General features: G+C 46.2%; 1 protein-coding gene across 13 annotated transcripts in view; it reads left to right on the forward strand.

Moving 5' to 3' along the window:
• DNM1 (dynamin 1) overlaps positions 1–22835 on the forward strand; it is a 65367-nt gene that overhangs the window by 26831 nt on the left and 15701 nt on the right. For 5 of the 13 annotated variants that reach the window (XM_062505474.1, XM_062505475.1, XM_062505476.1 and 2 more), the window contains exons 7-14: positions 221–363; positions 441–576; positions 1740–1807; positions 2796–2934; positions 10982–11068; positions 11253–11323; positions 11781–11832; positions 14303–14416. In XM_062505474.1, coding sequence (XP_062361458.1) covers positions 221–363; positions 441–576; positions 1740–1807; positions 2796–2934; positions 10982–11068; positions 11253–11323; positions 11781–11832; positions 14303–14416 — 810 coding nt within the window. Of the gene's footprint in view, positions 1–220; positions 364–440; positions 577–1739; positions 1808–2795; positions 2935–6147; positions 6287–10981; positions 11069–11252; positions 11324–11780; positions 11833–13048; positions 13061–14302; positions 14417–22835 lie in introns of all 13 variants that reach the window. The other 8 variants (XM_062505480.1, XM_062505477.1, XM_062505482.1 and 5 more) reach the window with 3 other exon arrangements.

Genomic DNA, 22835 nt, shown 5'->3' on the forward strand with positions numbered 1-22835 from the left:
GAAGGTCAAGAGTAGAGAGGGGCAATAGGCAGGAGCCAGGAAGAGGGAGGGATGCTTTCAGTTCATAACTGGTATTTGTCCTGGGACAGACATTTTATTAGGACCACACAGAACAACTGAGCACAGAGAGGATCTTCCATCTTTTTTGTAGTGTGGAGGCAGCAAACTCTTCCCAGTAACAACCTAGAGGTTTGTCATCTTTAACCTTCTTCTTGTGCAGCAACTGACCAACCACATCCGTGACACGCTGCCAGGGCTGCGGAACAAGCTCCAGAGCCAGCTCCTCTCCATTGAGAAGGAGGTGGAGGAGTACAAGAACTTTCGTCCTGATGACCCTGCTCGCAAGACCAAAGCTCTGCTTCAGTAAGTGGCCTCAGTGTCCCTCCCTGGAAAGGATGCTCAGCAGTGAATTCTACTTCATGCTCTTGTTTTTCTTTCAGGATGGTCCAGCAGTTTGCTGTGGACTTTGAGAAACGCATTGAAGGCTCTGGGGACCAAATTGACACCTATGAGCTGTCGGGTGGAGCTCGGATCAACCGCATCTTCCATGAGCGTTTCCCCTTTGAACTGGTGAAGGTACTGCTTCCCAGTGCTGCTGAGATAGACTTTTTGTTTCCTGTTGTATGTTACTACTTCTGTCTGTCTCCTTACTCCTCTTCTCTCTTTCATCAGCAGACTTTTCAGCTACTTTGTTTCATGGTTTTCCCTTTAATAATTTTTTTTCACTTGTTTGTCTCCTTTTTTTGGGACTTCCCCATAGTGCTGACTTTTCCCTCTGTCCCTGTTTCTTGTGACAGAACTTAACTTTCTCTGAGCTAAATGACAGTATTGTTTGGGTTTGGTTCCTAAATGCTAAATTGAGTGTGAAAGATACTTTAACACAAACAATGGTAAATCAATGACTGAATGCCCTCATAGATACATTATATCAAAGCTACTATAACTAAATTTCATATAGAAGGAATGGTGCTGAAACTCATCTTTCCTTGATCCTGAGCTTCAGACTAGATCTAAAGCTGGACTCATAGATAAGAAGAAGGAAAAAGAATTGTAGGTATACCTGGGATTACTTTTGTCTGTCCCCTATCAATGGTCTGGAGGTGGGAACAATGTAGAAACTGTGCTCCCCTCTTAACAGTGGAAGAGGATTCTTATTGTAAGACAGTTTTCTTGGATGGTGAAGTACACTAACCTGATCAGGAGGGGTACTGAAAATCTTTTTAATGTCAATTGGAACGAACTTGAAAGCGAGATCTTTGTGCTTCAGTATTTTTTGCATTCAGCTTTTCTTTTTCACATTTGAATAAGATGAGGCCTTTCTAGTAAAATAAATAGCCTTCTCTGTGTTAGATTTACAGTTCACACAAAATGTTTTATCCATTTGTGGTGTCCACTGAAAAATCAGCTGCCAAGATCTCATGCTAAATATTGTGAGGCAAACCAATTTGCTTTAGAAAGCCATCTAACACTTCAGTCCTGGTACATTATCTCAAAGAAGTTCCTTAAGAGCATCTGGGCCATCTGTAAATGGAGGCCCTTAGTTGTTTGTGTGTGTTCAGGGTGTCCTGCTTTGGCCACAGCAGTTGTGTGGCTGGACTCTGTATCCAGCACTTGAGCTAATATCTCATGTGTCACATGGTAGTGCTGGCATGGCAGCTCTTCTCTGCAAAGTCTGCTGCTGTGTCCTGCTGTGCAAATCAGTGTCAGAAAGTTTCTGATGGAATTCTCTCCTGGTGCAGATGGAGTTTGATGAGAAGGAGCTGCGGCGGGAGATCAGCTACGCCATCAAGAACATCCACGGTATCAGGCACGTATCACACACTAGGCAGAGCTCTGGCTGAAAAGCCTTGTAAATACTTCTAGACCTTCTAGATGGAGTTGAAGACTTCAGAGGTACGGTAGGTCATCCAAAGGGAGGGATAACCTCTGCTTGAATCTGGGAATAGGGACAATCAGTCAAGTGAGTTTGCTTTCTTTTCCCATATGGGAGTCACAGAAACCTAAAAGGTAAAAGCCTGGGTGACTTGATATGTTTTCTGTCCTTCTTGGGCCTGTACATATGGATGCAACTCCATACTACTCCTTTGTCTAGTTAAAATTAAAACGTTGATTTTCACACTAACCAGCAGTTAGTTGTTCAAAACAAGTGTTGGTACAGAGCCCCTCCTCCCCTAGAGATCTGAGGGAGCACTGGTGTACCCATCACCAGGGTCCCACTGGCCCCACACAGTTAGCAAACAGGTTTGTGTTCTATTCAGTGTGAAGGTGATCTGTCATAAAATTTAGCCCTGAGACCCTGAGTTGTGCTGCCCTTGGGAAGGTGCCTCTTGGAGCCCTTCTGCACGCATGGGATGTGAACAAACACTGACCTAGATTTATTTTCATTCCTTTCTCTTGGTCAGTCACCAGCTGAACTTGTTATCAGATGTGTCAGTGTCCCAACCATTAAGAAAATCTTCCAGGGCAGGCCTCATCTGCACAACTCTGAGATCAAATACACTGTGGAGGGTCAGCCCCTGCCACCCTTAGGCTGAGGTAAAATGGTGACCTAGCTATGGCTGTCTAGCTAAGATCCATTTTACCCTCAGCACCTCCTTCCTTGTAAGTGCCAAGCATCCCTCGTTTTTAATGAACTTCATTCAGGGCTTGTCCAGGGGATGTGACACTTCCCAGCCCAAGTGTCCTGGGTTTTGGTGATGGCGGTGCCTGCTCCAAGATGTTTGTGTAACGCTGTGACATTCTCCTTGCCCCTTCTCCCCTTCCTGCCTTGTCTTGTCCCCACCCTGGGTGTTTAGAACCGGTCTCTTCACACCTGACATGGCCTTTGAGACCATTGTGAAAAAGCAGGTGAAGAAGATTAAAGAACCTTGCCTGAAATGCGTGGACATGGTCATTTCGGAGTTAATCAATACTGTTAGACAGTGCACCAAGAAGGTAACCAGAGGCAGCATGGAGTTGGCACCTTCCACCTGCTCGCTGGCTGCGGCGCAGCATCGTGACCTGAGCAGGGACTTGCCTGCAGCCACACTTGGTGTTTTCACCACCTCCTCAGCATGACTAGACCTGAGCAGAGCCAGCCTGGAGCGATCCAGCCAACAAGCCAAACAGAAAGGAAGCAGTGTAGGATGTGTTCTGTGGTCCTGCTCCCTGCATCTTTTAGAGCTGAGGCATGCTGGAGATGTCATGGCCACCGCCTTGTAGTATGACTCCTGGTTCCTTTGAAAACCAAGGGTATTTCTTTATGGGCTACATTTTTCTTTAAATTTATTATCTGGGTTTATTGTCCAAGCCAGAGACTGGGATTTAAATTTTGTGCCCTCTGTTCTTGTAGAAATGAGAGGATTAATCCCAGGGTTGCCCTTGGGGGATTTGTGGGGCTAAAATTTAGAGCTACAGCACTTACAGTTGTGGGTTGTATCTGAAGAAAAAGTTCCTGTGGTGTTTGGCTTGGTTTCTGGCTGGTTTGGTCCATATCCTGATCTGGAATAGCAGCACATGGCTGAGAAGAAGCAAGTTAGAAATTTTCATCAGCCTTTGGGGTCCGTCTGCTCTCTCAAGAGAGAGGGCATCAGGCTTTGCCCTTTGGGATCCGTACTGGTATTTTTTGTGGTCAGGGGTGGGAACCTTCCTTGATTCTGCCCTTTGGATGTGGCAGCTTTTGTTTTTGAGGCTGGGGTTGAAAGAAAGCAAGGTAAGATGACTCATGCTATTCTTCTCAGCCATGACTTGCTGCTTCAGGCAGGGCTGGGTGCTGGTGGAAAGGCACCTCAGTTAGGATTAGGTGAGCACTGGAGACTGCAATCACCACTGGCTATTCAGGTGCAGGTAAATGGGCACTGCAGGAGGTTTCCACAGAGTCTGACCCTCTCTCAGCAAGGGTGGGGACAAGTGCCCAAGTGGTGACACTTGCCATCCTTTGCACAAGTGCCTGATCCTTAGGGCCAAGAGCCTCTGCAGAACGGCTCAGGTGTGCAGACACATGCTTTGCCCCCCAGGACAGACTGGGAGAGCAAAGTGGATGCAGTGAGAGGTTGCTCAGGTTTCTAGAGTGCTGGAGGAGCTTCCTTTTTCTGTCCTGCTGTCCTCTTTTGGGGTGTGTGACTGTGGGAAGCACCCAGAAAATTGCCATTAGAGCCTGTTGACAGGTAAGCACAGGCCCTCGGGCTGCCAAGTATCCAGAGTCACTTGCTAACTGGATCAGAAGGGCCCCCCTTTCTCATGCCCTCTGAAGCTTCTTTTGATTTATTCTTCATCAGTTGCTATTCAAAACTGCCCATTGATTGTTTCTCATTGCATCCTTTCCTTCACTTCCTATTTCTTACTTCATTGTTTCTTTTTCATTCCTCTTTTTACTGACAATTTTAGAAAAAACCCTCTGTTCTGAAGACAACAGTTCCTCAAGTGATCAGGTGGTGGGTACAACAGAGTGGGAAATACGGGAGGAGAGGAGACCACATGGATGGAGGGGAAATGTCACAGATTCAGGAATAAAGGATCCCATTTCAGCTTGGATCCTACTAAGGTGTTCATGGTTGACTCCAGTTCTAGTTGTTCTTTGTGTGCTCTGGTAGCCATGGTTACAATTTTGTATATGAAGAAACAAAATACTGTCATTCAGGTGGTATTCAGGTATTGTAAGGGACTAAGTTTTTTTAAAAAAATCAGACTTCCTCTGAAGTCTGGTGGGGGAAACATCATAATTTGATCTTAGCTGGGTAGCTGGATTAGTAGGAAGCCTCTGCTGGGTCAGAGGATGTGAACGGAACTCTGGAAATGCTCTTGTTTTGCTCAGAAGGGGCATTGTTAGCACCTGGAGAGAAACCCTTGGGTGAATCCAAATCCTGTAACGGATTCCAGCACTTTGATGCTTAAAAGGCAGAGTGGTTGTACTTGCCCTAGTATGTGTTGAAGAGTGTTTTAATACTGGTGTTGCTTGGGGACTTGCAGGTGTTACCCACAGAGATGTGAAAAATGAGGTGAAGAAGTAAATATCTGATTTACATGAAGGGGTGATTATTTATAGCCATCCCAGAATTTGGTGTTAGCTGCAGGCACTCCAGGTGTGGTTGTAAACTTCAGCTTTAGAAAAGTAATATCCCCTTCCCATGCCAAGGGGATGTTATTCCCTGAAAGCATTGGCAAAGTAGTAATGGCCTATGGTAAGACAAGTAACTCAGGTTGTGTAACAAAGACCATCCAGTAGAAGCTCTGAAGTGTTAAAAGAAGTGCTGAAAACTTTTTTGGATGCAGTAGTCTTGAATTGGATTGATTTTGGCTATTATTTAGTAACTTTAGTTTCTCTGGACTTTCTGTTCTTCCTGAGTGGAACCATTGAGAACACAGACCACAAAGTGTCAGTGGAAATTAGTAGTTCCTTATAAATCACAGCAGGCCTGTGTTTGGTCTGATGCTGCAGGTATAATGGATGCTTTGTATAGCTGTGGATGTCCTTGTAGCACATTTGCATTTTCCTAAGTACTGGGTACATCTATTCTTACTGAGGAAGCTGATGTTGCAGGGAAGGTGGGTGAGATGAAATACGTTCTGTAAGTGGAGTGGTTTGCCCAAGTCCTTGAAACTAAGAGACATCAGTTCAGTTCTGCCAAAACAAGATGCAAGTGACAGACCTCTGCAGGTCTTAGCCTGGGTCCTGTTCAGGCTTCCTGCAGCTGGAATAAGGAAAACTTGGAAGGGGATATAACTAAGGTGGGAAGGAAAGGGAAATGAGATAAAGAGAAATGGTGAACCTCTAGGAAAAGAGGCAGTGGCTCACTGGCAAGAAGTTTTGTCTTGAAATCCAAAGAAACTTTCCTTCATGAAATGATCACTTGATCCCTGGGGGCTCCATTCATTCATCTTGCTCTTGACAGCTCACCATTTCACTGGCCCAGCTGCTCCTATCTCATTCCCCCTTTGGCACTTCCATTTGCCTGTAGACTCTCCTGATACTTGGCAGTGCACAGGCCCCATAGCAATGCTCACCTGGTTCAGTAAGCTAATGGAATGAACCAAAATCTCACTTCTCATTTTGCCTTGTGTTTTCTCTCTTCTCCCTCTTCCTTCCTTCTTTCTTCCTCCTTCCTGCTCTTTCTCTGCTTTGCTTTCTTCTTCCTCGTTGCTTCCTCCCACCCTTCCCCTGCCATGCAGAACGGGTCTCTTCACGCCTGACCTCGCTTTTGAAGCCATAGTGAAAAAGCAGGTGCAGAAGTTGAAGGAGCCAAGTCTGAAGTGTGTGGATATGGTAGTGAGTGAGCTCACATCTACCATCAGAAAGTGTAGCGAAAAGGTAAAGAAACAAAAAAATCCAAGAAAGGTCAACGCCCATCCCCTTCCCACACACTTCCATGCTGTTTCTCCACACACACACCCCCCCCCCCCCACGCACACCCACCAGGAACTCCAGCAAATCTAGAGAGAGAATATTGATCTAACAATGCATATAGAGGAGAGCAGCAACCTGCAGATACAGGAGCAGTTTAAAGGCAGGCCAAGGGGAGTGGGTGACACTGATGGGCTCTTTAGCTGAGCAGTGAGCTGGGACCCAGTGGGTTACTCTGGCATAACTTTTTCCTCTATCTGGCTCAGTGTGGATCAAACCCTTTGTAAGACCAGCTTACTGTGTCATTGCCTGCACATTTGGAGCTTCTTAGTTGTTATTTATGGGACCCTCTTAAATCCGGGTACCCTAGAAAAAGATAAAAAGACAGCAAAATACCTCCTACCCCCCACAGCATGAGTGGTCTGCAGTGCATATTGAGCCATCACATCTACAAAACAGCAGTTGATTAAAAATTTGAGGTGCAGGATGTTCTCCGAGAGACATTCAGAGTTCCAAAAGACTTTGAGAAAAGCTTTTCCAGGCATTACACCCTCTGCATCATTCTCCTGCTGATTTCTCACTCCATGGACTATGCTCAGGGGGAAGTAGTCTGATGCTTTTCCTCCCTTGCTGTGAACCACGGGAGGTGAAGCCTGAGGGCAGCAGCAGGCGGAGAGTGATAGGGAAGGTGTCAAATACTTCTTGGAGGCTGGGGCAGGAGTGGCTTTGATTCCCGGGCTGGTTCCCTCCAGGAGAGGGCACCACATGCCTCCTTTAAAAAAAAGGCAGATGTGGCAATTGGTGTTAAATTTACCAGCGAGGGGTCAGAAACATGTGGCACAACAAAAGTGTGTTCTGGAAACTGAGTTGGAAAGAACTGATTCATGGGCTATTTTAGGACTTGGAAATTACAGTTTCCTTCTTCCAGGGTCACAGCCAGACTCACCAGCATTTTGGTGAGCCTGAAGTTGGGAAGGAAGGGAAGATAATAACTGATGTGAGTTCAGAGTGAGGGCAAAAGATGAGTTAATAAGGTCTGGCTCACTTAGGAATGCAGAGTTCATTGCCACCACTGTAAGGACACGTCTTTGACATGCCCCAAGCTCTGCCCAGCCTATTTCTTGAGGAGTCCTGCTGTTGCCATATTGTGTGGTCTGATGTGGTGAGGCAGAGTAACTCCTTTCCAGCCTATTTCTAATTGGACTTTTTATTTTGACGGGTGTGATTGCTTGTACTGTGTTCTGTATCCAGCTGGTGGTGTCTGCTCTGGGTGGGGAGAGAGAAGGATGATGATAAAAACCCCAAGGGTGTTGAATTCCAGTTTCTCTGTTAGACCGTGTCCTTCGAGTGGCTGGATGCCCACTTGCTCTGTGGATTTTTAATCCGTTATGTGATGGATAACCCTGTGAGGATATTCCAAGTTGATGAAACCTGGGTAATCCTGTAAGGAAGGTGATAGTGACACTGTAGGAGACTAATGGCTATGGTTAACGCCAGAGCGGCCAGGGAGGCAGATGTTAGATGTAAAATAACTGCCTGAATGAAAACACGTAGCAGTAGTACTGGAAGAAAAAAGGAAGACTTTAGTAATGTTTTAAGACAAATGTCTGCATGTAGTGGGAAGGTTAATCTTGCTAGTACCTCCCTCTGAAAGAGTAGAAAGAAAGAAATGGCCACTTAAGGATTGCAGCTGGACTGAGATGGGTTCTGATGGCATAATGTAGTAAAAGCACAAGGACATTAGTTAATTTGCAATATTTATTTTGCATGTTATAGCTCTAACTGCTTGACATGGACAAGAGCATGTGCTATTAGGAGAAGCATCTGGAAAAGGCTACTTTAGGACTGATGCTAATTGTAAGGTAATACGCAGCCTGCCATGTTGTGGACTGATGCTGCATCTGAAAAGATGACAAAAACCTTTAAATTCACCAGGAGTCCTGCAAGGCTTCTGGAAAAGAAGGCTGCTTGGGCTAACACCTCTTGAATTAGCTTAACAGTCCTGTAGCCTTGGTTTGTTGCTGTCCTAAACTGTTGTGTGTTATTGTTTATGTTCTCTCACAATTATTTCATTTCACCCCAGATGGTGAAGAAATCATTGTATGTGCAGTTGATAAAGCTGTATAGATTGAATATTATGAGACTATCATAGAACACAGAAGGTGACAAACACATCTGTGTTCACAGTACGGTTTTCCTGTACGAAAAGTTGATTATTTCTTGACTACTGGACAAAGTTGAGGGCTGAAGAAAATGGCCATTAACAGCTGTCCTGTGACTGGCTTGATTCTGAGCTTCTTGCTATTGGAGAATAGCTCCCAAAGCAACAGAAAGCTGATATAAGCATGCTCCCTTACATTTAGGAGGATCTAGCTAGTGTTTTTCCAAAAGCAGGAGCCTTCTGTGCCAGACTGCACTGCAGTGTCTCACAAGTGCAGGAAAGTCTTGCAAGTCAGCTGCCCTTCAGCTGAAGGTTGATCTCTGGTGTGCTGGCATGGATTCGTAGAATCTGCAAAGAGGGGAACTGAGGAGCATTGGGACAAATTGGTTTCAAAGAGGGCTGTAAACTTGTATTTTGATTGAACAGGAAAATGCTGCTAAAGCAGGATCGAAACCCCACTGAGCTGGGACACGATCCCAGGCTGACAGACTTTACCCCTCGAAGGGTCGCCTGCTCTCCTGTCTTTCAGAGTCATGGCATTTCTGGGTGCTGTTTGTCCTGCTGGTGATAACTCTTGCCCCTCTATACCCTGTTGCATGTTCCTTGGTGGTGTGACATCATGTGGCTTATCTATCCTCTTTCCTTGTCCTCCCTTGCTGCTCCTGTGCATGCTTGGGGTCAGAAGCTCCTGCATGGGGACCAATGCTGCCAATTTATTTTTGCACATGGATGTTGCTGGACGAGCTGGGTTCTGAATAAACCACTACTTGTTTTGCACTTTGTGTGCATTTGAACTGGTTGAGACTGGGATGGTGGGGGGAGGTTTCATGTGGTTTTTGTTTGACTGTGTTTGTTGTTTTTTGTTTTAAATTTGAAGCAAAGAAGCTGAGACTTGCTTAAAGGTTTTCCAACTTCCTGTTTTTCTGTTTGACATAATTTGCCCATCTATCCTTTGCCAATCCCCCAAAGGAAACAGGAAGCTTTCCTTGTCTGTCTCTGAAGCAACCAGCTGCCTGAACCAAAAGATCATGGAGAACACCCAGTTTTTGCTTTCAAGACAAGGTGGTACTGGGAAACACTAATTCCACTTTTTTTCCTGCCTCTGTGGCCTTCAAAAACAAACCACACATTTAAAAATAGTGTCAAATCTAGTCCAAATTTCAGTTCTAGGCTATTGCAACTTGCTTGACTGCAAGGGGGCTCAAAGGGTTTGAAACTATTTGTTGGCAGACTTTAGGAATATTGGTGATGGTTAGTGTGGGCATCCGGAAGTGATGCTGCACATTTTGAGACTGTTTCTTGTAGCATGTTATAATTATATATACAAAACAAAAGGACAAATCAGTTTAAGAAGCTGCTTTCATAAACTGGAGGAACAAAGCAAATGCAGTATGTGTCTTGGGCAAATAAGATTTTCTTTTTATACACCTCCTTGAGCAAATATAAAAAAGTGATATTGGGAAATACTGTTTGACATCATAGTCAAATTGGAGGTAATATAAAAAAAAAAAAAAAAACAACAGGAAAAACAGTTTCACAGGGGTAGGTGAAGTAGGGAAGAAAGGGCTGGATTCTGGATCTAGAGGATTAATTTTGTTTGACTGTGCTGGGCTTGACCTGAGATGCAACAGTTGCTGCTGCAGGAATCACTAGAGATTTACTACTCTAGCCAAGAAGGCAGGTGCTGTGTGAAATCCAGAGGACTTTAAAGGTGCTGATTCTAGAAGTGTAACTCAGGTATGATCTCTGTAGATAATCTTCCCTTGAATCACAGCTACCAGATTCCTTCTGCTTTTCAGTGTGGCAGGAAAGGATTCAATCCTCAGTAATGTGGCAAAATAATGTGCTGTAGATGCCATGTGAACATAGATCTCAGCTATGTAATCCTCCCCCAGCACAGTGGAGAACAGGTAGAAGCAGCTGGATGCCCAGAGCATGGTGTTTCTTGGAGACATAAACCCTTGAGCTGGTCAGATCCTCTGTCTCTGCTTGCAGATGTTGGAGAGAGACAGATGCTTTCACTTAGTCCCTCAGCAAACAGGGACTGGAGTCTACTTCACTTCCTAGAAGACTTAAGAGGTTGTAAGAACAGGCCATTTGCCTGCTTAGTGCACTACAGTGAGATGCTGACCATCTAGAGAATCTATTCACTTTAATGCGAAAAACCCAACAAGCAAGAAGCAGTGCACTTATATCTGGTGTTTGCCAAAAGCCTCATGGCAAGAAGAATGTGGTGAGTTTGGAGCAGGACTCTGGTGAGACAGAAAGGTTGCTGCAAGACTGAAAAGGGCTTTTCTCTAAATCCTGGAGCAAGTAGAAATTAACTTCACCCTCAACAGACCTCCAGGAACTTGGAAAAATCTGCCTGCAAGTCCAGCTCTCTAGAACTTCCCTTGAGACTATCTAGTAGCAAGGTCTATGTGTGCATGTGTACATGTGGGGGGCTGCAGCCCCCTTTTTACCTCCCTTTCCCATGTGCACGTGTTTCCTCTCTCCTGCAGCTCAGCCAGTACCCTCATCTGCGTGAGGAGATGGAGAGGATTGTCACCACCCACATCCGTGAGAGAGAAGGCAGGACCAAGGATCAGGTGGGGATCAGGAGTGTGTGTCGGGGGGGAAATTGGGTGGGGGACACCTTTTGAAGATGTCTAAGCTCCTGAGCCAAGGAGTGTCTGGCTGCAGAGGGGATCAGATGAGCAGTGTCCAGGGCTCTGTGTGCCCCTGTTAGCAGTATCAGTCACTAACCTCTTGCTCTGTGCCTCTGTTTGGCAGGTCATGCTTCTAATAGACATTGAGCTGGCTTACATGAACACAAACCATGAGGATTTCATTGGCTTTGCCAAGTAAGCACCCACCTCCTATTGCCTCCTCTTCTCTCCATGTGTTTCCTGTGGCTCTGTCCTATAGCTGCTCCAGTGAATGGGGTGCAGGGGCCCTGGTGCAGATGCTATTGTCCCAAGAATGGTGCAGCTCTCAGTATTGATTGTTTTTTCAGTGGCTCTGCATTGCAAGGCTGGGGAGGAGAACAGAGATGCATGGAAGGGACTGTTACAGTATTGTTTGTGTCAGAACAAAAACCCCAGCAGTTATGGAGGTTTAGTGACCCAAATGAGGTTCATCTGGGAGTGAGAAGATGAGTAGTCTAGGCTGAGAGAGCAGATGGCAAAATATTGGGTTATTAATGCTTGGAAGCCAGTGGTGGGGGGCCCAAACTCACTGTAGCAGCTATCCAAGGGGAGGAGGATTCAGGTGATCAAGAAGAGCTTTAAAAATTTTGAATGTCTCTGCTGTTGTTTTCAGTGCTCAGCAGAGGAGCAGCCAGATGAGCAAGAAGAAGGCAGCTGGTAACCAGGTAGGCCAAGTTCCATCTCCTTCACTGCTGCTAGGAGGATGTGTTTGTTACCTGGAAGCTACCAGGTGGACGGACAAGTGCTGGACTGGATGTAGCACTGCTCTAAGTTGTTTTGTTGTGTTGCCTTTTTTTTTTTTAACTCATCAAACTGTTTATAACTGGAGGATAGTGGTTTAAGCTCCCCACAGTCAGGAAGAACTGAGCATCTGGCATCAGTGGAGAGCAATGGCAGCTTGATAAACAAGTTCTGGTCTTGCTTTTCTGGTAGAAATCGCTATTAATTAATGTTCTGTAAATTCCTGTCTGTTCAGCCCCTTTACTACCTGTGCCAACTCTCCTGCCAAGGTGAGAGGTACAGAACACTAGGTCTGAACTGTTACAGAATTATCCTTTCTAGTTGTCTTTCCCATGAGTGGTATCTGCTTTCTGAAAAGAGATTTCAAGAGAGTTCATGGACTCTTTTTCTGAAGAACTTCACTGGAAATATATAAATTTCTGTACAGGGAGATAGAGGTTGATGACAGCCATGGTTGCAGTGGGTATGTATCCAAACACACCCATGTGAGAACACAGCAGTGGAGGGGAGGACTTCCCTTAATCCTCCAGGAACTGTAAGAGGTGTACACAGAATTAAAAAGAGACTAATGACACTTTGTCCCAGATTTGCTGGGGACATGGCAAAGCTATCTTGGCTAGGATATCTTGGAAACAAAGCCTTACAAGCAGCTTTGTAGAGAGTGGAAGCAAATGCTGTTGCTTAGTCTTTTTAAGACCTTCACTCCTGACATCTATCCTCTTAATAACAGAATGTTTGGCCACCTCTCCCTGGACATGACATTGCAGAGTGTTTCAGATTGTTGGCAGACAAATGTCTTCAGTAGGTTGGGCTGAGATTTGCCAGACATTTTGGAGCAGCTGTAGGGAATCCCATCCTCTGCAGTCCCTTACAGTAGAGCTGAGCGTAGAAGAGTGCAAAGGGCAGATTCCGGATCTACCTGTAAAGTGCTTTTGCTTGCCTGTTAGCAGATTTATTTTGGGATAGGGGTTGCTTGTGTTAACACCTGGGGTAACAAGATTTGGTACCAGCCTCCAATTTATTTGATTTTATTTTTGAGCCTCTCTTTTCCTGCTCCAGCTTTCCTGGTAATAATCTCTCCTCTCTTTGCTCCTCTCCTGCTCTCTGCTCTGCTGCTGTTGCTATGGTTCCCCTTTGCAGGATGAGATCCTGGTGAGTAGAAGGCCACTCAGCAGGGTGTGCTAATGAACATTAATGTTGCATCTGGGAAGGCAAAACCAGGGCATAAACACATTATTCCCTCTGCTGCCGAATGGGGAGAGAAGGACAGCTGTCATTAGACGCAGATGAAGCAGAAACGAGGTGGAAAGGTAGTATGTTGAGAAAGAATTCAGAACTGCGGGTACATCTTTCAAGTGGGTGGAGATAAAAAGCAGCAATCCAAGGATGTGTAGTTCTGTTCCACTGCCCCCTCCTGTCCACACGGAGAGTAGGACTAGCTCGAGCTTAGAAGGCAGGAGATGAAGATCCAAGATCCTATGCCTTTACAGAGTAAATTGCCAATTAAATGATCCTCTACCTCCAGGGCAGCTAATCAGGTAGGCCAACTGGATAGGTTACTCACACAATGCAACCTGCTAATACACGGTGCAGTCTCGTGGATTTTCAATGCCAGGAGGTTTTCAGCAAGCATATCCATATGAGGTACAAATAATGCACACAGATGTTTCTTGGTGTGAACAGTGCAGTAATAGTAAAAGCTAATGCCTTTAAGCTGATGCATACCTGCAATTGATTATGGCATGTGTGGGGTTCTAAACTAGCACTTGGTGAATTGGAGTCCCCTAGAGAGTAATAGCTTGGCTTCTTTACAGACTAAACTTCTAGAAATAGGGCTTCCCAAATACCTGGGTACGCTGAAGTCAGGGTACTAATTCCAGATGCACCATTTTGTTCTGTTATTCTTAGTGACTTCTTTACTAAACTCAGTTCTTTCTGGGGTGCTTGGCTGTGTCCTGAACTAGTTCCCCCAACCTTGAGTTGAGTGAAGCACTCCACACCTTCAGTGTGCTGAAAGGTGTGCTGATGTTCTTGTTTTCTCTAGGCGTGGCCTTTTCTGGGTGTTTTGCTGTGATTTGGTGCTTGTAGGCTGTGCTGGTGTCCAAGGCACTCCTGGTGTAGTTCTTTCTGTATCTCTTTCCTCTTGGCAGAGGGTATAATGCACAGCACTGCCAGGTTTCTTCCTGCCTTCTTTTTATGCTGTTCCTGGCTCTTTTGGGTCAAGGACCTTCACAGGCCAGTTGAATGGGGGGCTCTTCTGGCAGCAGCAGAGAGCACCATGTTCCTTGTCTTTCCATACTGCTCTGCATGTAGGGATACCCTTGGATCCCTCCTCTGTCACTTAAGGCCAGGAATGATTGTCCTTGTTAATGCTCACTGCTTCCACCCCCTCAGGTGATCCGGAAAGGCTGGCTCACTATCAACAACATTGGGATCATGAAGGGTGGCTCCAAGGAGTATTGGTTTGTCCTGACAGCGGAGAACCTCTCCTGGTACAAGGATGATGAGGTGAGTAGCTCAACTCTGCTGCTTGAGTCTCAGGCATCTGATGAGGACAAGCACTTCAGATCACTGGGTATTACAGATGTATCTTCTGAGTGCTGTCTCCAGCTTGTGATGAACTGAAACGATCCATGGGCCAGGCTCCCCATGGCCTCAGTACTGCTGAGAATTGCTGAACTGATGAGAATGTGGCTTGTTTGACGCACAAGGAGTAATATTTATGCTTGAAGTTCTGGCTCAGTGGAAAGTTGACAGGCACTTGGAATGAATTTGACCTTTATTCATTTTGCTGTGGCAGCTGTGATCATCAAGGGTGTGATGGGTTAGTTCCAAGATTTGGACTTTTAGGCATTTGTGGGGCAGCAGAGAGTTTTCTGAAGGCACGTGGCAGTGATTTCATGCATCTCCTGGTTACAAGAAAAAAGCTCTCTCAGAGCAAAGCAACAGGAGCTGTGGACCTGAAGTTCCAGCTCAGGTGCTGGCTCTTTCTGACTTTGAGTAAATTACTTAGTCTCTCCCAGGTCCAGCTCTTAAATATGCAAAGTAGCAATCTTGTTTTATTAATTCTATACTGAACATGCCAGTTAATGTTTTATATATAAAACTGTTTGAGTTGTAAATGGTCAGAGTTCTGCTGACCACAAGTACAGTGAAGTGTGGAATATCACAGATGGGAGCATGGACCTACTCTGTAGAGTTGCATGATAATCTTGAATATTAGCAATTCTACCAACATGCTATGATGCGTTTCTGCTTCAGTGGGAATTGTTGTAAGCAGACAGAATTGTTCCAGCTGAAATCACTGTCAACACTGTCTTTGCTTCCTATATAAGACAAAGGTAGAGAATTGTCCTTTTTGATTACTTTGGAAAGAGAAAGAATAGTTGGATGGTTCTGGTAAGAATGTGATTGAAAGGTTTAGTCCCCTCAGTGTGCTAGGAGATGAAAAATGTCTGGTATGATGTAGTCATAAGCTCTGAGTTGATCAGGGTTTCTGATTGCAAATGAAGAAACTTCTCTACCTCTTATTGTGGTTTGTCTCTCTCAGGTATTCTGAGACACTCAGTATTGTGTCTGGGAGCTGCAGCCAGGCCTGGCTTCTTGTCTAGTTGCTATCAGTGGGCCTGTTTCCTTCTCAGCAGGTAGAAATGATGACAAATACAGTGATGAATCAGTCTCTAAATATTGCTCTGTCTGGAGATGGCTGCTGTGCTGCTGTGGATGAGCAAGCAGCAATTTCCTAATTAAAGAACAAGGAATTGAAATGGCTTTTGCTAAATCAGTGTCTCTCTGCTGTAAGACCACTGTCCTTTGTGTTCAGAGTTGCTTGGGGAGGCTTCCCTCTCCTCTGGGCTTCATATACAGGTCGAGTGGTTATAAACATCAAGTAGTTTAATCAAAGCCAGCTGCTACATCTGTATTACAGAGATGATCAGAATTCCCTGTTCTTCCTCTAGGGAGTGGGAGGGAGGGCGGTCTGCAGTGGGGATGTATAAACTGTTGATAGATTCCAGTTGCCTGGGATGGGGATTGAACCTCCCTCCCCTCCTGAGGGAGGGCAGCCTTGGGGGTTGATAGCAACTGGAGGTCTGCACCATTTCCCTTCTGCAGAGCTGCCTAATGAAAACAGTTCCCTGCCAGCCCCTGTCCCTTAAACACAGAGAACCAGCACTGATGAGGTCTGAGCTCCCTCTGAGAAAGGATTCTTTGTTTTCAACTGAGTGGGAGCAGGGGGAAAGGGAAGTGTGTGTTTTATTTGCTTCCTCCCCAAGTCAAACTCCTTGATCACTGGTTGTTGTGAGGGAGAAAGGAAGCAACGTCTGCCTGGACTCAAATATTGAGTCAGGCTAAAAGTTGGTGCATTTGATGAGCAGTTGGGAGAGCCTTGAGCATGGGGATTCCCATCCCAAACTTCAGTCCAGCATGGAGCTGACTCAGCACCCAAGAGCTGCTCACAGTGCATGGTCCTCTGTCGGATAGGATTTTTGCATGTCTGTCACAGAGGTCTCCTCCTTCACCAGTTCAGGAGAACTCATGTCCTCTTCAGCTCCTGGAACAATCTCACATGTTTCTAAAGGTTGTACACCATGGTCTTTCTTTGCTTCAGCTCTGGAAGGAAGGGGGAGGCTGTGTCTGCCCCACCCTGCACTTCTGTGGGCTCTCTTGTCCTAGTTCCCCTGTGCTCTGGCTGCTTTCCAGAGGGAACGAGGAGGAAGCTGAATCTGCCTTTTGTGTATGGAAGTGCTGGTAGCAAAGCTGTGGGTGCTGATGGGGGAAGGATCCAGAGTGAGGTGGTGTGTGGAGGGCTGAGGGTGAAGGCTAGGTCAGCACCTCTGGGGCCAGGAGGATTGGGGACACTGCCTCTCCCTGCCCTGTCCCACAAGCCAGGACCCAGTGTCTGCGGAATGAAGACATCTGGACCCCATTAGTGAAATACCAGTCTTTCCGCAGCACTGGCTTGTTTTTTTCACTGCCTCTGAAGAAAGGAACTGAAGCTTAAAATGTCTTAAAGGGCCCAGCATTACATGTTAGCAGGGATATATGGCTGTTGATGCTCTAGAGGGGCCTGAGGGAGTGTGCTGGGGAATAGGAGGGGAAGGAAAGAGTGGGCCAGGCGGGGGTGGAAAGTTGGCTCCCCACTCTGCCTTGCTGCCAAGAGCATGTGTGTGCTCCTGGGCTCTCTGTTTTTCTTCCTGTCTCCTTTCAATGAGTCAAACACTGGCCCCATGGAGAGTGGCCCCACAGAAAGCTTGGCCTCCCAGGACCTGGCGACCCTCCTGAAGTACCTGCATCTCCTGAGCCCTGTGGGATCATGCTGCAGGCCAGCAGTGGGAAGGAGAGGTGGGGAGGAGCCTGCTCTGGCTTCTGGCAGTAGAGTAAGGTTTCCTTGCTCAGGGAGGCCATAGTATCCCAGTGGAGAAGCAGCACAGCACCAGAGCACATTGGCTGCTCAGCAAACACCACAGTGGACATGATACAAGAATTTAATTTGAATACTCCTTCTGCCCAGATCCCTTATGAAATGCACAGTGCCTATGACTCTGCAGGGCTTTCCTGCCTGCTGGAAAAGAGGGTCTGTGGGCTTGGAGAGAGCTGCTGGTGACAGGGACCTTGTAGGCAGGATGGAATGAGCACTGTGCTCTGTGCCAGTAAAGCTCACTCCCTGCTCTGCAGGGTGACTGTTCCTGCTGGATGCCTGTGTGCCACTGTGTGCTGGAGCGTTTGCACAGCTGGGTGGATGGATGGATCTGCAGCTTCCTTTGGGAATTTGTGTGAATGTGAAATACAGCTGGAACCTTTTGTCCTTACTCAGGTAAATCATGTACTAGAAATTTGGGTCTTGTGCGAATGGGTGGTTACATTAGAAGAATGACCTTATTTGCTTGTGTGAGGGTATTCATAGGTTGTATGCAATGTCACTGCTTTTGAGACCTGTGTGTGTACAAGGAGGGAAGGCTGCAGAGTTTTAGGTACTTTAGGTGCATGCAGGTGCTTCATATTCCTTACAGTGTTGATTCCCGATGCATCAGTTGTTGTTGAGCTTCTTCTCTGTCTTCTTGCCTTCTCTTTTGCTTGAAATGTATTCCTGTCCTGGGGAAGATGTGACCTTATTGACAGTCACTAGATAGCTGTGTATTCTGCACCTGTCAGCATCTCTTACCCAATTCTAGTTTACAGATAAACACATGGATCAATAGAGATTGTCCCCCCCACTGCACACATGCTCTTCCCTCTTCTCTGGCCCCTTCCACTCCCCACTCCATGTCCTTGAAGCCCAGATCAGCTGGTAGAAATCCTTTTTCTTTACTCAGATAGCCCCAGTCATCAGAAACTTGATGTGATGAGTTGGCTGCAGTCAAGTTTTTGCATCCAGCTTTTTTTAAAGAACTTAAGAGCAGATCTCCTCACAGGTGGTTCCTCTCCTGCTTTCATGCTGCTCTCAGATGCTCTCTGAAACATGTTCATTTTCTTTGCATTCTCTGTGGAGCCTTTTCATTCATGCACTTATCTTTTTTTCACAAGTGTATATTTTCTCTAGTCTTACTCAGTTTTAATCAGTCTCCTCATTCATCCTTTCACTCAGTTTCTCTTCTTTCTCTGGCAGACAAACATCAAAGCAAACACAACACCCAGAGCATCCAAACTTCCAACTTTGAATCTGTTGTGGGCTTTTCTTTGTATTATGACCAATATTCTTTACACCATGAACTCCCCTTTCTCCAGTCACCTTTCTGTGCTTGAACCTGCCTTCTCAGGTAGCAAAGCACACTGCAGTTGTGACTCTGACAGGCCTGTGTGTTTATTTCTGCATTTTATGGCAAAGCTCAAGGTGTGAAACACAAGCCATCCTGAACACAGCTACCTTGGGAAGAGCACATGAAACGGGAAGAAATAAGAATGGAATGAGAGACAAGAGAAGTAAGAGGGTTTTGAGTAGGCTGGTGAACAGACAGGTAAAAGTGATGATTGGGCATGGCTCCAAAGGGTTAGACCCTCCCAGGCTGAGGGCTGAGTGACCTCTGCATGCAGCCACCCCAGAGCCCACCCTCTCCAAGCATGTCCCTCTGCCGTGCAGGTGTTGCCGTCCCCGTGCAGCACTGGCAGTGTGTGGTGTATCCCAGCACAGCCTAACCAATGTGCAGACTACTGTACAATCTCGTAGTCCTGAACAGGTAGTCTGAACACTGGGCAGACGGAGTGGAGCCTCTGCGATCTGCTCTCCGGCAATCAGCAGCTCATTAGTCCTCTCCCCTCCCTGCTTTTGGGATGGGGTTGTCCAGGGCAGAGATGGGGTGAACGAAAGTCCAAGTCTTGATTGGAAAAACATCCTCCCGTGGCAGCTGGGGGAGAAGAAATGTTGCTCCCTGCATGTTTCCAATTTGGAGCAAGTTTCCAAGCGCCTTCCTCTTCCACTGCTAGTATCAGGCTGGTACCTGGATTCCACCTGGGATATGCTGCACCTTTTTAAAAAGAGAAAAAAAAAATTGATTACTTTAGTTTGAGGAGGAAATCCTGTGAAGTCTTGGCTGTCGCCCAGGTGTGCAGAACTTGTTGCTTCATTCAACTCCTTTTCTTCCCCATGGAGCTGTGTGGGAGGATCCTCAGGCCCCATGCACCCTCATCTCCTCTCCTGAAGATCAGCGGGTCCAGAGCAAAGCTCAGACAGAACCAGCCTTTGCTTCCAAGCCCTCCAGAAGGTCCTTTGACAGGGTTGCAGAGGGCAGCCTTGGCCAGTTGCCCTTGCAGCTCACCTCTGGCTGCTGTAGGAGCAATCCACATCCCTTCTTTCTCTACCCCCACTACGCCCTGGCATTACTGAGCCTCCCTCCCTCTTCTGGTTTTTGCTCCCTCCCTTCTTGCTTCCCTTCTGTCCTTCTGCCTCACTTGACGTGGCAGTGGAAAGCTAACTAGACTCGAGGGAGGAGCTTGCTGGCTGCTGGGAAGGCAGAGTTTGGCAGGAAGTGAGCGACTGACGGATGGGGTTGCGCGGGGGAAAGGAAGGTTCCCTACCCTGCATGGAAACTTGAGGAATGCTGTCGCTTTCTGTGACGCCTGGCTCTCATGTAGTGATTCCAGATGTTAGTCCCTGCCCACAAGATTTGCTCCCTCTCCCTGTGCTGCAGGGATAAAGAGGACTTTATTCACGTGTCTCCCTCCCAGGATTCCTTCTGCTGGTGTGGATGGTTAAGTTTTATGATCTAAAATATGAACACTTGGAACTCCCGTCTTGACCATGCGCTGGGGAGGTGTAACCCACCCTCTCTCAGGGGTGTGAAACACATCTTGTGTGTCTGTGTGTGCTGTGCCTTACCTTAGCAAAGCAAGCCATATACTCTGGGATGGTTCGTCCCTGCCCTGGCACAGAGAGAAGTTCCTGGTTGTCTTTGAAGGCTGGCGGGCCTTGCTGTGACCTTAGAGGAATCATGACAGTCGAGTTTTGGGCACTACAGTCTCTCTGAAGCAACTCAGGTTTCTGCCTGTGCTTCTTCATAAACCCCCTGATAGCTTCCTTGGGTTGCACTTGGCTGAAGGTTTACATCTGCACGCTATTTCAGCTGATGTGAATAAAAATCTTTACCTTTGTGCAGGTGAGTTAATTGCCATTGCTGTGCTTACTAAGCCAACAGTAATGGTTGTGATTAATCACATGAGTCCAGGTCTAGTGTCTATAGAGCTTTTGAACTAAATCAGCTTAAAATCTTAGGATGTGTTAAGTTAAACGAAGGCAGCTTTCTGATGTAAACAAGCCATTACAGCTGCTCTGCAGCTTGGGGGAGGAATCATTCCTATAAATTATGCTTTGAGGGGAAAAGTCATACAGGTGGGCTGTGTCTGGGAAAGATAGTCTCAAGATGTGTGTATGTAGTGGGATGATCAGGGCTTCCTGGAGGAATCACATCTCAGAAATTCAGCTTTTCTAGTTGCTAAGACAAGAAGCAGAAAGCAGTTGGTAACATCTTGTTTGGGGGAGTGGAGTGGTTGGTTCAGCTTGAAAAGCTCAGCTCACTTGCTTTCAAATATTCCAAACTGTTTTTCAGAGGCTTTTTCCTAATAATCTTTTAGTGTATATGTATTCATGCAGCATGTTTATTATAAATTATGATGTTAACATTTCTCCATTGGACTAGAGTTTCATTACTGGCGTTTCCAAAATGTCGTGCATGTGTTTAGCATTAACAATTTTACTGAAACTCCAGGCATCTCTGGGGCAGGTTTGTTTACCTGTAATACTTTATATCTTACAGGAGGGAAAGGAGATTAAGGTGTAAGCAAGATGAATTTCTCCTAATTTCACAGAGCCCCCACTTAAAACAATGACAATGTCTTCTCCCATATCCAGACCCTTGTCTTTCTGCAGAAGGTGTTTGTCTTTACAGCTACAGGGAAACCTTTAATTAGTTTATTTATGCTCTAAATGCAAACTGAGACCTAATAATTCTGCCAATTACTTTCTTGTGTTGTGAGTGCCAATTTCCAGCCTTAGGGAGCCCACACATGCATCTGTCAGCTTCATTTTGCATGTATCCAAGAGCAGGAAAATGTACTTTGCTGCTGAGACAGTCCAAGGGAATGGAGAAAATGCTTGGAATAAGGCTGGCTTACTGCCTGTTGAATTCTGTGAACTTCTTGTAGGTTATTACCTACAGATTAGCAACAAATATTTCAGGTGATAGTGCAGATTATTGCTATCTGGCCAAAACCCATCTCTAGGATTTAGCCACGAAAAGGAGATGTGTAGCAGCAATAAAGGATGTTGGAACATCAGGTTGCAACTGCAGCATCACTTTTTTTCCTGCAGTTATTGTGCTTTCCACCCCACAACTAGAATGGCTTATGGATCCTGGTCGGCTTCCTGGCCATGTGTATTTTCTTTCCCTGGTAGATGCCAAGTATAGAGCCATATGGCTGTATTCTGCACTGTGCTGGGGGTGGGGGAAATAATCCTCTGGCATTTATCCTGCCTCTGCAAGGAGCTTGCAGTCATCTCTTTCTGCAGGTCTCCATGCAGGCTGAGACTCCTGTGAGAGCAGCAGCTGTGATGAGGGGTGGTTACCCTATGCCTACAATACTCCCAAGCCAATGCTGAGCACCATGTTCTGTTTCATACAGTCTGGGGGCCTCTGCCACTGCTGCACCTCCCCTTGGCCTCATGGCTCTACAGATTAACTCACAGCCAAAGAACACATTTTATATAACACATAGTCTGCTGCTGAAGGGAGAATTTTGCCTGATTTTATTTTTTCTTCTCCTTATTGATGAAGGGCGATATGAGCAACATAAGCCTCTTGGGATCTCACTGAGGACTTTGAATATAGAATTTCACAAACTGCTTTCCCGTTTTGATGTGTGCTGGCTCTTCTATCTCTTCCCTCCTGACTCCAAATCTGGAAAGCTAGAGAGAGAGAAGCCCTTTCCCCCTCTTGGCCAGGATGCTGCTCAGCCATAGCACACCCTGCCAGATTGCTAACATATGGGCAGAGTGCTCAGCCAAAGTTTTGAGAGGCTCAGCCCTTGGCAGCTCGTTCCACACTTTCCTGTCTCTGCATTCAGGAAATGAAGTCAGATTGTTGATATAAAACAGGCTGGGTTGAAAACTGAGAAGCTGGAAAGGCTGAAGTGGGGGACTGGGAAGGGGAGGTGTGGGGAGATGGGGAGCAGCAGGGCTCATTGCAGCCTGCCCTTCTTGTCTTGTGCCCATGTCCTCGACTTGATTGCTCTTGCTACCTCCACCTTGAGGACTGATAAGTTGTGCTGGCAGACAGATATTTTGTCTTCCCTGTGGTCTGTGGCAAGATCAGCATGTGAAGATAGTTCTATCTTGATCACGTGGCAGCATTTATGTGAGAGCTTGGAAAGGGTGAAAGTTGAAACTCTGGCAAAGAGCACGTTGTTTCCATATCAGGGACATGGAATTCCCTTACTT

This window comes from Cinclus cinclus, chromosome 19, assembly GCF_963662255.1.
Source record: "Cinclus cinclus chromosome 19, bCinCin1.1, whole genome shotgun sequence".
Lineage (NCBI taxonomy): Eukaryota > Metazoa > Chordata > Aves > Passeriformes > Cinclidae > Cinclus > Cinclus cinclus.